Source organism: Protomyctophum bolini (assembly GCF_963924005.1).
Source record: "Protomyctophum bolini genome assembly, chromosome: 1".
NCBI lineage: Eukaryota > Metazoa > Chordata > Actinopteri > Myctophiformes > Myctophidae > Protomyctophum > Protomyctophum bolini.
In genome coordinates this window covers 42,981,995-42,994,398 of record NC_137862.1, presented here as the reverse complement: position 1 = coordinate 42,994,398, position 12,404 = coordinate 42,981,995, and the positions used below count along the sequence as shown (strand labels likewise).

Below are 12,404 nucleotides of genomic sequence, written 5' to 3'. Positions count from 1 at the left end.
TACATTGTCAATGGGAGGGAAAAACTATGAATAAAGTTAAATATTTTAAAAAGTATAAACTTTTTCAAAACAACTTTTTCACCAATGAAAGTTCAAAGATAGATGAACATTATAAAGTTTGAATGAAGTTTCAAAGTGAAAGTATGACGGAGTAATAAGAGCTCAAAAAAGTTAACTGTGAAAAATGGGACCTTTCTTCCATCGACTCTCATTATAAAGGATGTTAAAAAAAGTTAAAAAGTATAAAAAGTATAAAAAGTATAAAACTTTGTAAAAATAAAAATACAAGCCACAATCACTTCAAAGAGCTGAACAGTTTGAAGTTTGAACTAAATTTCTAGCATAAAGTATGTGGAAGTAGTAGGGTGTCAAAAAAACGGGTGGAATAAATAAAGAAGAATTATAAATATAGGCTGGCAATAACTAGTGTGTGCTCGCTGTAGCGAGCCCACAATGAATAATAAAGTGTTACAATTACAAGAGTCTGGTTGCCCTGTTGGGCAACCACACTAATAAGACAACGTTTCGGCCGTGAACGGCCTTCATCAGGTGAAAATGTCAAAATGATGCTCATCACGTGTCTTTTTTGTGTTCTCTTTTTATTCACCTTGACTAACGTCCTTGGCTGCTATATGCTCAGTTTGCTCACACACCTTTACATATATCTTATCTCAGGCATCTCAGGAAAATACAGTTTGAAAAAAAAATGACGATCATACGTCACAGTCCGTGCTCAGCCTATCAAATCATCACAAATGTCATTCCGTCCAATCACTTTTGGCATCTTCACTTTTCTGCCCTCACTCTTATCTTCAATGTGTACTTTGCTCAGCCAATCAAATCATCGCTATGTGGTGATCAGCCAATCATCTTGTGTCACGGCAGTCACGCAAAGCTGGGCTTAGGAGGGACCCCTCAGAAAAAAAGATAAATAAAACGTTCAGATGTACTACAGTTTTGTAGCAAAGGCTTGTCAATAGAGGAAAGCAGTTACTCACACACACACACACACACACACACACACACACCTCCATCCCCAGTCCTGTTGGTCGCCAACGTTATCAGTCTGACAGAAGCTCGTACAGTTTCCACACGACACAACTCAGCCGCTAGCCACTAACTTATAGTGACACACGGTGTGTCTGTTTTGACAGGTACAGACAGCAGCCTGTGGGAGGATGACACATGCGTCAGGCAGCTCCATGTCTCGTCTGGGGAGACCAGGCAATACGTAGTGCTGCTATGGGGAGACCAGGTGAAGTAGTGCTGCTATGGGGAGACCAGGTGAAGTAGTGCTGCTATGGGGAGACCAGGTGAAGTAGTGCTGCTATGGGGAGACCAGGTGAAGTAGTGCTGCTATGGGGAGACCAGGTGAAGTAGTGCTGCTATGGGGAGACCAGGTGAAGTAGTGCTGCTATGGGGAGACCAGGTGAAGTAGTGCTGCTATGGGGAGACCAGGTGAAGTAGTGCTGCTAGGCATAGTTGTGCACAACTCCTGTTAAAGTGGATGAGTCACTGGGGCTTGTACGCTTGGAGCTGAAGACGTGTGCTGTACACGGTGGGGGGAGGGGGGGGGGGGGGGTTGACTGGCAGATCCGGCCGACACAATGAGGGATGGCTGCAGTTTACTAGAGCTGCTGTTGAGGAGGCAGTCACAGCGTGCACGGAGCACGTGCACCTCACGTGCACTCAAATGACTGATGATTAGAGACGGGGGGGGGGGGGGGGGAAGCACAGAGCATGCTGAGAGAAAAAGAGGAGAAGGAGACAGACTCAGTGAACACAGCCTGGCCATCGAGAAAGGCAGATATAGACAAACCTGGCTGCCCAGACAGGCTGTGTTCTCACTGTAGTCAAGGAGTGGTGGAGACAGAGCTCCACTTCTTGACTGCATGTGACAAACACATTAGAGAAGAAGTCTACCATAAATTCACAGAAATACATAGAAACATGGGTTTTTCAGAAAACTGTCATCATGTCTAAATGCGTTAAGTCACACACACCAGGGAACCATTGTTCTATCAGGGAGTTGACATTATAATGAGGTTATCACCTAACAGGGAACCACTGTTCTATCAGGGAGTTGACATTATAATGAGGTTATCACCTAACAGGGAACCACTGTTCTATCAGGGAGTTGACATTATAATGAGGTTATCACCTAACAGGGAACCACTGTTCTATCAGGGAGTTGACATTATAATGAGGTCATCACCTACCAGGGAACCACTGTTCTATCAGGGAGTTGACATTATAATGAGGTCATCACCTACCAGGGAACCACTGTTCTATCAGGGAGTTGACATTATAATGAGGTCATCACCTACCAGGGAACCACTGTTCTATCAGGGAGTTGACATTATAATGAGGTCATCACCTACCAGGGAACCATTGTTCTATCAGGGAGTTGACATTATAATGAGGTCATCACCTACCAGGGAACCACTGTTCTATCAGGGAGTTGACGTGGTCAGTGATGAAGGCCATGGCGGAAAAGTCTCTGCTCTCTGACTGACAGACGATCTTTATGCCTCCGCTCTTCTTCCTCTTCCAGTTGACGTCTGACGACTCCACACTGTGGAGACAGAGACACACACACACACACACACACACACACACACACACACACACACACACACACACACACACACACACACACACACACACACACACACACACACACACACACACACACACACACACACACTTTACATTGGATGGCTGCAGACGAAACACACACAGCCACCAGTGGTGTAAAGTAACTAAAAACATGTATGTACTTAAGTACTGTACTCATTTAGGACAGAGGCCGATTCTAAAATTGCCTTCTAAATCCAGAAAATACAAGTTAAAATATGTATTCAAAAATGCTATGCTGCTACATATACGGCATATAGAAACAAGAACCCCAAAAGGTGTTCCCGTACTGAATGGGTTAAGTACAATTTTTAGGTCTTACACAGGTGTACATTATTTGAGTATTTTCAATTTCCAATCGTTTTACTTCTACTCCACTACATCTCAGAGGTATTGTACTTGTTTTTTTCACAATAATATTTTTATTGATTTTTACATTTTATGACAAAGACAAGACAGGAAAAAAAACAAAAACAGACAGCTCAGCTCAGACACGTTGTGGAACAAAGGACACAGTTATACAGCACATATACCCATTACCTACATCCAGCCAAAAAATAAAATACAAAACCGTGAGTCACGTAGTCTTCTTGACAAAGGTTAAAAAACGAACAGTACACAAAGGGGCACTAGTGGAGTGTCAGACAATCGTGCTTGTTTCCATTGTTATGAAGTAGGCCACTTGGCCTCCTGGTGTCCAAAAGCACCGACCAGGCAACAAAAGGAGGGTGTTGTGAATTTAAAGAAAACAAAAGGTGTAGCTTTTGTACGTTCTGTGCCTCCGTCTACTCCCGAGACAGTCGCGGCTGTTAGGGAGGAAACAGAAGCGTGTTTTGGTGTCTGGCTTTGTGCAAATCGGCCTACGGGAAAGTTTACCTATCGAGGGTGTGGCGTTAATTCTGGGGAATATCGCCGGGGAAAAAGTGTTTCCTTCACTCGAAGTTATTGAAAATCCTGTAGCTGCTTGTTTGTTTGATTGTTTAAAGAGCCATTATTGCATTTATATTTCGATTAAGGTTTATTATACATTATTATAATAAAACCTCGCACATATGAGTTGTAACATAATAAATATGGACACATTTAGTTTGGTGCTTGGAAGTCTAGATGGGTTAACAACTCCAGAGAAAATAAAAGATATGCATATATTACATACAAGTATACATACATACATAACAATAACATACATAACTTTATCCATCAAGGTTAGTGGTATCGCTTCTGTCCAGGAACCCTATGGTCAAGGTGGTAGCTAACTGAGGGCCAACAAATCTCAAATATATATGGGTTCCATATTCTATAGAAGGTATCTGTTGTGGAGCGTAGCAGGCAGGTTAGGAATTCCAACGGCATGCACTGCATGATTATTTTGTGCCAATCTTTTTTGTTGGTGGTTTCTCATTAATCCAAGACAACAGAATATTTTTCCTAGCAGCATAAGTTAAGAGATTAAACAGACGTGTATGGAACTTGTTAACAATCTTGTCACCAGGCAGCCCAAGAATCAAACACATATAGGGTCGGGTTCAAACTCCATATCAAAGATCTCATTCAACTGCTGCACGATACCCAACCAGTATCGTTATGACATGACCATTATACAGTGAATATGGTATTGTACTTTTACTCCACTACACTTATTTGAAAACTTTAGTTTATAGTTACATTGTACATTTTCATTACTATTACGAAAGAAACTATAACCACTTCAGCCATATGCTCATTTCGGCCATTTGAAAATAGCCGATCTACAAGCTGACTAGGGCTAACTGTAACTGTCCCAGAATGAGAGACAGTGGTTTCAGGTATAAACTTCAATTATATAAAATATGGTTTTATGATGATCATACTTGGATAAAAAGGTTGATTTCATTATGAATAAATAGAATTTAAGAATGGCAACAAATATGTCAAAGGGTTATATTACAAGGTAAAAATGCACCCTAAGCAAGGGAGTCACATGATCAGAGTTATCATGTCATTCACATGACGTCACCTGTCAGTAAGGGTCAGAGGTTGAACGGACTTCCTGGAGAAAAGTTGTATGTTTTGGGAACGTCTGAGAGAGAGACGATATTAATCAATCTGCACATGGTTCAAAGGCGCACACGGTACATATTCTTTGTGATTTCATTGTGATGTGTTGTTGTGGATTGTTCCATATTTCTGTAATGTAGAACTATGGACTTTGTTTGATCAATTGAATGCACATGTGTAAGGACTCAAAACTGAACAAAATGTAATTGTTTCCTTATTATAGTTTTCACGGTGTCTTGGTGACTGGAGGAGTTGAAAGTCGCAACACAAATAAAACCAATATCAGACATCTGTATGATGCGTGGACATACTTGAACCTGTACAGTTACAGTGAAAACGTAACGCCCAGCGTGGTTCACCAGAGAAAACGGCATGCCAGCGTGGTCCCAGAGGGATTGAGAGAATGTAACACGGCACGCCAAAATTGTGGAAAAGAGACTGACATAAGTGGAACATTACTAACGTGTCGCTGGCTCGCGGACGCAGAGAGAACGTCCAACGAGAGGAAGTAATAAGTATGCCTTGAACAACTGAAGCAGTGGCGCGGTGTTACCAAGAGAGGGCAGCATCGATCCAGCGTACACTACAGCTCCACAAGAGACTTTGTTATCCAAGCGCAAGAACGTGTCGTTGTCTCGCGGACGCAGAGAGGACGTCCAACGAGAGAAAAGACAGTACGCTTTGAACAACTGAAGCAGTGGCGCGGTGTCACCAAGAGAGTGCAGCGTCGATCCAGCGTGCACTACATCTCCACAAGAGACTTTGTTATCCAAGCAAGATTGCATCATCATTCCAGACGTCAAGGTTTGACAGTAAACAATAAATAAATATATAGTTAAACTATTGACAAGAAAATTAAACAAACAAAAAGGTTATAAAAGAAATGTATGCATAAGAAGAAAAAGAAAAAAAAAAAAAAAAGATGTTGCATTGCTATGCATACTTTCTATTTTTGTATGTGTTTAACAGTTAATTATAGCATTGATAATGGGAAATGGCTGTGACCAGAGAGCACACAAGGTTTATTTTGAGTAAGGTATACACAGTTTTAGTTCAATTTTTACTAAGTTGCACTTAAGAGTTTGAGTATTTACTATAAGTTAATGGTATATACAGCAGGTTATAAAACAGAATTATGCCTGGCCAAGAAGATGAGAAAGAAATTGAGCCCCTTCAAATAGAATATAACAAACTAAAAGAACAACAAGAGGTTTCCAGAATGGAGAATAGATTTAGCGCTCTGTATCACAATTGGAAGGGTTATGTGAAATTGGCACGTACAAATCTGAAATTTGAGTGCCTGGACAGTGACTTGACCGAAATGATGGACCGGGTTGAAGCGTCCGAAACAAAATTGAAAGATGCGTATAATAACATACGAGCACAGTCAACACCTTCTACTGAGATTAGGAGAAAAATAGATGGCTGTGTAGCCCTAACAGGAGAGCTGATGGAGCTCTTGAAATTACGCCAGGGAAAAGAAGGATTGGAGTTTAATGTTGAGGAAGAAATGACAAGACTCGATGCAGTGTTTGACCAAGATTATGCCCTGTCCTTAATAGAGACTATATCAACTCAATCTGATGGGAGACAACACTCAAAACATGGATCAGAACACTCAAATGCTTCAGCAAAAATTGCGGAATGTACAGCAGAATTGGCTGCGAAACAAGCAGAAATGGACATGGCGGATGTTATTGCTGCACAAAAACAAGCTATGGCGGCACAGCAACAAACTATGGAAGCAGACATGGCAGCACAGCAACAAGCTATGGCAGCAGACATGGCAGCACAGCAACAAGCTATGGCAGCGCAGCAACAAGCTATGGCAGCAGACATGGCAGCACAGCAACAAGCTATGGCAGCACAGCAACGTGCTATGCAAGCAGATATGGCAACAAAGCTCAAAAAGCTAGAAAATCAGAGGGACATTAAAGTACTAACTGCCAAGCTTAAGGCATACTCGGAAGTAGACTCAAGCGAGGGCTCTGAGAGATCAGTTCGTAGCAAAATGGCCATTCATCAGCCAGTACCAAAAAATGAAAGAACAATAAAAAGTGAAGGAACGTGTAAGGACTATGTACAGTCAAACAGTACAAACAATGAAGTGTCATTAGTTCAAGCCCTTCATGACACAATGGTGCTTACCAGACTACCTGCACCTGAGCCCTCCATCTTTACAGGCGACCCACTGAACTTCTTAGAGTGGAGCACGAGCTTCAAGGCATTAATTGAACGCCGCTGCACAAACACAGCAGACAGGCTCTTTTACTTGCAAAAATATGTCGGAGGAGAGGCACGTTCTGTGTTGGAGGGAAGCTTCTTCAGGAAGGATGAAGAAGCCTATGATCAGGCATGGGAGGCACTGAATGAACGCTATGGCCATCCCTTTATAATCCAGCGTGCCTTTAGAGATAAACTGAAGAACTGGCCAAAGATTGGTTCGCGAGAGTCAATTAAACTAAGACAGTTTGGTGATTTTCTTAAAGCTTGCAGCAATGCCATACCACATGTGAAGGGGCTTCAATCGTTGAACGACTGGGAAAAGAATCAAGAGATGCTCCACAAACTCCCTGACTGGGTGACCTCTCGGTGGAATCGCATAGTCTCAAAATGCCTGAAAGAAAATGAGGATTACCCTAGTTTCAAAGAATTTGCAGAGTTTATAGCACAAGAAGCATATATTGCATGCAATCCAGTGAGCTCCTTGCATGCGCTGAAACATATGGAAGAGAGGCAATCCAAAGACATTACGCATCCAAAGGCAAACGTGTTGGTCACAAACTTAAGTACCAGAGATGAGCCAAAAACGGTGGCAAAGACACACAGTGCAGGAGGGAGTAGTTCGGAGGACACTTCTGAAGACGAGGAAGTAAAATCTCCCTCAGCCTCCTCAAACACAGTCAAATGTATATGCTGTGGAGAGAACCACTTCATCTACAAATGCAAGACGTTCTGTGACAAGACTCTTGAGGATAAGAAAAAGTTCATATTCGAAAATAACCTATGTTTTGGATGTCTTCGAAGAGGACATGTATCGAAAACCTGCAAGCAAAAGGCCACTTGCAACATATGTAAGAAATACCATCCGACACCCCTTCATGAAAACCGTCCGGTTGGAGATGAATCATCTTCTCAGCTTGAGCAAGTAGAAGAAAGCACCTCATCCCTTTCATGTTGTGTAAACAGAGGTGATGGTGGGAGCACATCCATGATAGTGCCTGTATGGCTTTCTTCGACCACCACCCCTGAAGCAAGGCCGCTCCTAGTGTATGCCCTATTGGACACCCAGAGTAGCAACACCTTTGTAGACAAGGAGGTGTGTGAGAGAATGGGGGAAGTTATGGAACCAGTTAAGTTAAGGCTTACCACTATGATGGGAAAAGACTCCATTGTTAATAGTGGAAAAGTTAGTGGGCTAAGAGTTAGAGGAGTTGACTCAGAAAGTCATGTTGACTTGCCACCAGCCTATACCAGGGATTTTATCCCACATGAGCGTTCACAAATTCCCACTTCAGAGACGGCCAAAGGGTGGAAGCATCTGGAAGGCATAGCATACGAAATGACAGGGCTGATGGATTGCAAGGTAGGGTTACTAATTGGGTTTGACTGCGCAAAAGCATTGGCACCACGGAGAGTTATCACAGGAGGTGACTACGAGCCGTATGCTATAAAGACTGACTTAGGATGGAGCATCGTTGGCAGCATACCACAGAAAGTAAAGAAGACAGAGGCGACTGTTCTGTGTCATCGGATATCAGTCAAGGAACTTCTGCCAATGACACCAGCTGCTGTCATCAGAACCCTTGAAGCAGTCAACAAAATAGAGACAGTGGAAGACAGAGACATGAAGGAGACACCTGAGAGAAGGAGATTACATGTTCACAAGTTCATATCCAACAACAGAGAAGTGTTGGAGTCAAGTCCTGACAGTAAGCAAGCCAGTGGAGTTACAGAGGGGGATCCTGGCAAGCTCCCAACCAAGCCAGTGGTGGGAGTACATTGGAATGTGAACAGTCGCATTCACCATCTTAGAGAGGTGCCAAATGGGCATTATAATACCTGTGTGGATGTGGAGGGAAGAAAAGGGAAAAGTGTTTCATTTTTACCTGAGGGTTAAAGGTCTTGACCTAAGAGTTAAGAGGTCGGTTCAGGAAATTACTGAATGTGTTATAAATATGTAAACCCTAAATTGCAGTAATTGGTGGGAGTGTAACTGTCCCAGAATGAGAGACAGTGGTTTCAGGTATAAACTTCAATTATATAAAATATGGTTTTATGATGATCATACTTGGATAAAAAGGTTGATTTCATTATGAATAAATAGAATTTAAGAATGGCAACAAATATGTCAAAGGGTTATATTACAAGGTAAAAATGCACCCTAAGCAAGGGAGTCACATGATCAGAGTTATCATGTCATTCACATGACGTCACCTGTCAGTAAGGGTCAGAGGTTGAACGGACTTCCTGGAGAAAAGTTGTATGTTTTGGGAACGTCTGAGAGAGAGACGATATTAATCAATCTGCACATGGTTCAAAGGCGCACACGGTACATATTCTTTGTGATTTCATTGTGATGTGTTGTTGTGGATTGTTCCATATTTCTGTAATGTAGAACTATGGACTTTGTTTGATCAATTGAATGCACATGTGTAAGGACTCAAAACTGAACAAAATGTAATTGTTTCCTTATTATAGTTTTCACGGTGTCTTGGTGACTGGAGGAGTTGAAAGTCGCAACACAAATAAAACCAATATCAGACATCTGTATGATGCGTGGACATACTTGAACCTGTACAGTTACACTAACCCTAACCCATTTGAATCCAGCCTTTAACTGTGTGGAACTCAATATTTGGATGAACCTAACGTCATATCCGATGAGATGAGATTTCATGCAGCTCGACAGCTTAAAAGGCTGATTCCACACAGTGTGAGGATCAGTAGCTTGAGAGAGATGAATCAAAGTATCAAACCCAGTGAAGAGATGGAGAAACTGTGTGATTCTGAGCTCATTCAGCAATACTCTGTGCATGTAATTCTGGACCCTGATACAGCACATCATGTCTGAGGATGGACAACAAGTGCATTGTGGAAACGTATTGAAGAATCTGCCAAACAACAAAGAGAGATTATCATATTGTATTAGTGCCTTAGGAAAGCAAAGCTTCTCCTCAGGAAGGTTTTACTATGAGATTCAGGTTGTAGGGGCAATGCCTTGGACAATAGGAGTGACCAGAGAGTCCATCAACAGGAAGGGACCAATCTATTCTGAATCCTGGTGATGGTTTCTGGACTATAGTGTTGAGGAATGGAAATCACTACAAGGCCTCTGCTGGCCATGATGTCCTCCTCCCTGTAGGAGAGAAGCTCCAGAAAGTGGGAGTGTTTGTGGATTATGAGGAGGGTCTGGTCTCCTTTTATGATGTGGAGACCAGAGTCCAGCTCTACTCTTTCACTGGCTGAATCATGAACCATAATTACAATGGTCCAATCTCTGCAACTCTGTTCATCTCTCCTGTCAATCACACTGATAAGAGGGTGTGTGAATGACACAGTACAAGGACATAGCTTCAAATGGACATATTGGTTGTTCAGTTTGACCCACCAGATTGGAGATACTGTATGGCCTGTAGTAATGTCTTGCAGAGAAACAGCGAGTTGAGAAAACTAACCCTAACCCAAAGCTCGAAAGGTTCACTTCTGTTACACCTAGCTATAACATGTCCATTTTAGCTCTGACATTTATTTGATATACATGCTAGTATGTCTGCCTATGCTATTAACTCATATTGGATAAAAACATAAATAAATTAATCTCTTCTCCTCTGATGAAAAGCTGGATGCTGCACCATGGCCATGGACCAGTCAAATCTGGTCACAAATGTACATGACGTGAGAGAGATATAATACTGTACAGGAGCATCACTTATTCATGCATAGACCTCTATGCTATAAAATAAAGATCAGTAGCACCTATGAGAGCTGCCGACTGTGATTATACCAGAGCAGCTGGCTGGCAGCATAAAGGTGTGTGTGTGTGTGTGTGTGTGTGTGTGTGTGTGTGTGTGTGCTGCTTTGAAGAGGGAACATAACGCCACTGGACCATCTTATTATCACAGGATGTGGTGCTAAGTCCGTCTCTGAATGCAATTAATTATGTCTACTCTGATACGGCTTATCTCGGCCTGGGGGAGACGCAGCGCAACGCGAGAGGCTGGCAGCATGCCTACTGCACCTCCTAAGCGAAACTACCGTTATATGAACTGCTGTTTCACGATGTGTGTGTGTGTGTGTGTGTGTGTGTGTGTGTGTGTGTGTGTGTGTGTGTGTGTGTGCGTGCGTTCCATGCACATTAGTCAAACAACACCCCATCAATCTCAATGAGCCTTCACAGGTTGTAAAGTTGCAACTCAATCATAGCTATCTGGAGGAGATTGGTCTAATCCTGAATCCATCACATGAATCACACGGCGTAGGCCTTCAAGCAAATTATAGTCATGAGTCACTCACATTTCGAGGCGTCTACTTCATTTCTTTTTTTTAGCCCTACAAACATGTAGCCCCTGCTACCTGAGACCTGAGGTCAGAGTTCTCAACGGGTCTGAAGATTAAGGCCGGGCCCTAACTGGGCCCTACTGGCTATAGCCGTAACAACTACCATACTTTTACCCCCGAAAACCAGAAAGGTTACAAAGGTTGTATCCCCTACCCTATGGAATGAATTACCAATTTCACTAAGGAGGGCAGAATCTGTCGATACGTTTCAAAAGCACTTTGGTTTGTAATACTGGTTTGTCTATCTATGTACTGTACTGCACGTTTATATATTTTATCACTACTCTAATGTACTGTATTGTGTTGTTGTTTTATTGTTGATCTATGTGATGCTCTTGTTTTATTTCATTTCATTTATTGTACAGCACCTTGTGACATTCATTTTGAAAGGCGCTTTATAAATACATTTACCTTACCTTACCTTACCTAAAGCATCTTGAAAATGGCCACTCGAACGCCTATCTTCGATTGAGTTTTGGCAAATGTCGCCCATTTTTCTTCAATAACACGGGCTGGGAAGGGAATGTCGGACAGCGACAAACTAGATACCTGAGTAAAGTTCACTTTGAGCTGAATTCAATACATCCACTTTTCCGTCGGCCTTACCAGTTGAAATGTCTTTCTTTCTTGGGGGTCGTAGATTATTATTATTATTTTTAACGGAACGCAAGTCTCAGCCCGGCCAGACACTATATCATAAATTTTGGGCCCGGGGCATATACAGTATATGTATAAGATGTTTTTTTTGGTAAGTATCAAGTGAAGACTGACAGAAAAGAGGGAGAGAGAGAAGGGGAGAGACACGCAGAAAAGGTTGTCATGAACGGCATGCGGCATGCCGTCAGGCCAGAGCCTATATGTGGCATGTTACGCCTGGACCGCTAGGCCAGCGGCGGCCCGGGTCTGACCTGAGCTATCCCCATCCAAGTTGACCAGTAGATGGTCTACTCTAAACCATTGGTTTTCAACCAGTGGTCCGGGGACCACCAGTGCAGGGCCTTGAGGGGGTTCCAGGTGGATCTTTAACTCTTGAGCGCGTGAAATGAAACATTTTCATTTTACTCTCTCAAGAGTTAAATTATTGTTAAAAATCTGCATTACTAAATGTACAAGAAGTCTACACAATTAGAGAATGTAGAAGAATTGTTATTTTGATCAACGTTTGGCTG

General features: G+C 42.4%; 1 protein-coding gene and 1 long non-coding RNA gene across 2 annotated transcripts in view; one reads left to right on the top strand and one right to left on the bottom strand.

Moving 5' to 3' along the window:
• The window catches only part of lrrk1 (leucine-rich repeat kinase 1), a 99,681-nt gene that overhangs the window by 50,343 nt on the left and 36,934 nt on the right, over positions 1-12,404 (bottom strand). The window contains exon 24 of the mRNA XM_080772463.1: positions 2,436-2,575. Within this exon, the coding sequence (XP_080628589.1) occupies positions 2,436-2,575 (140 nt within the window). The remainder of the gene's footprint in view (positions 1-2,435; positions 2,576-12,404) is intronic.
• LOC308332068 lies at positions 4,653-4,961 on the top strand. The gene is made up of 2 exons (XR_013965663.1): positions 4,653-4,748; positions 4,898-4,961. It is a non-coding gene; the product is annotated as an uncharacterized lncRNA (long non-coding RNA).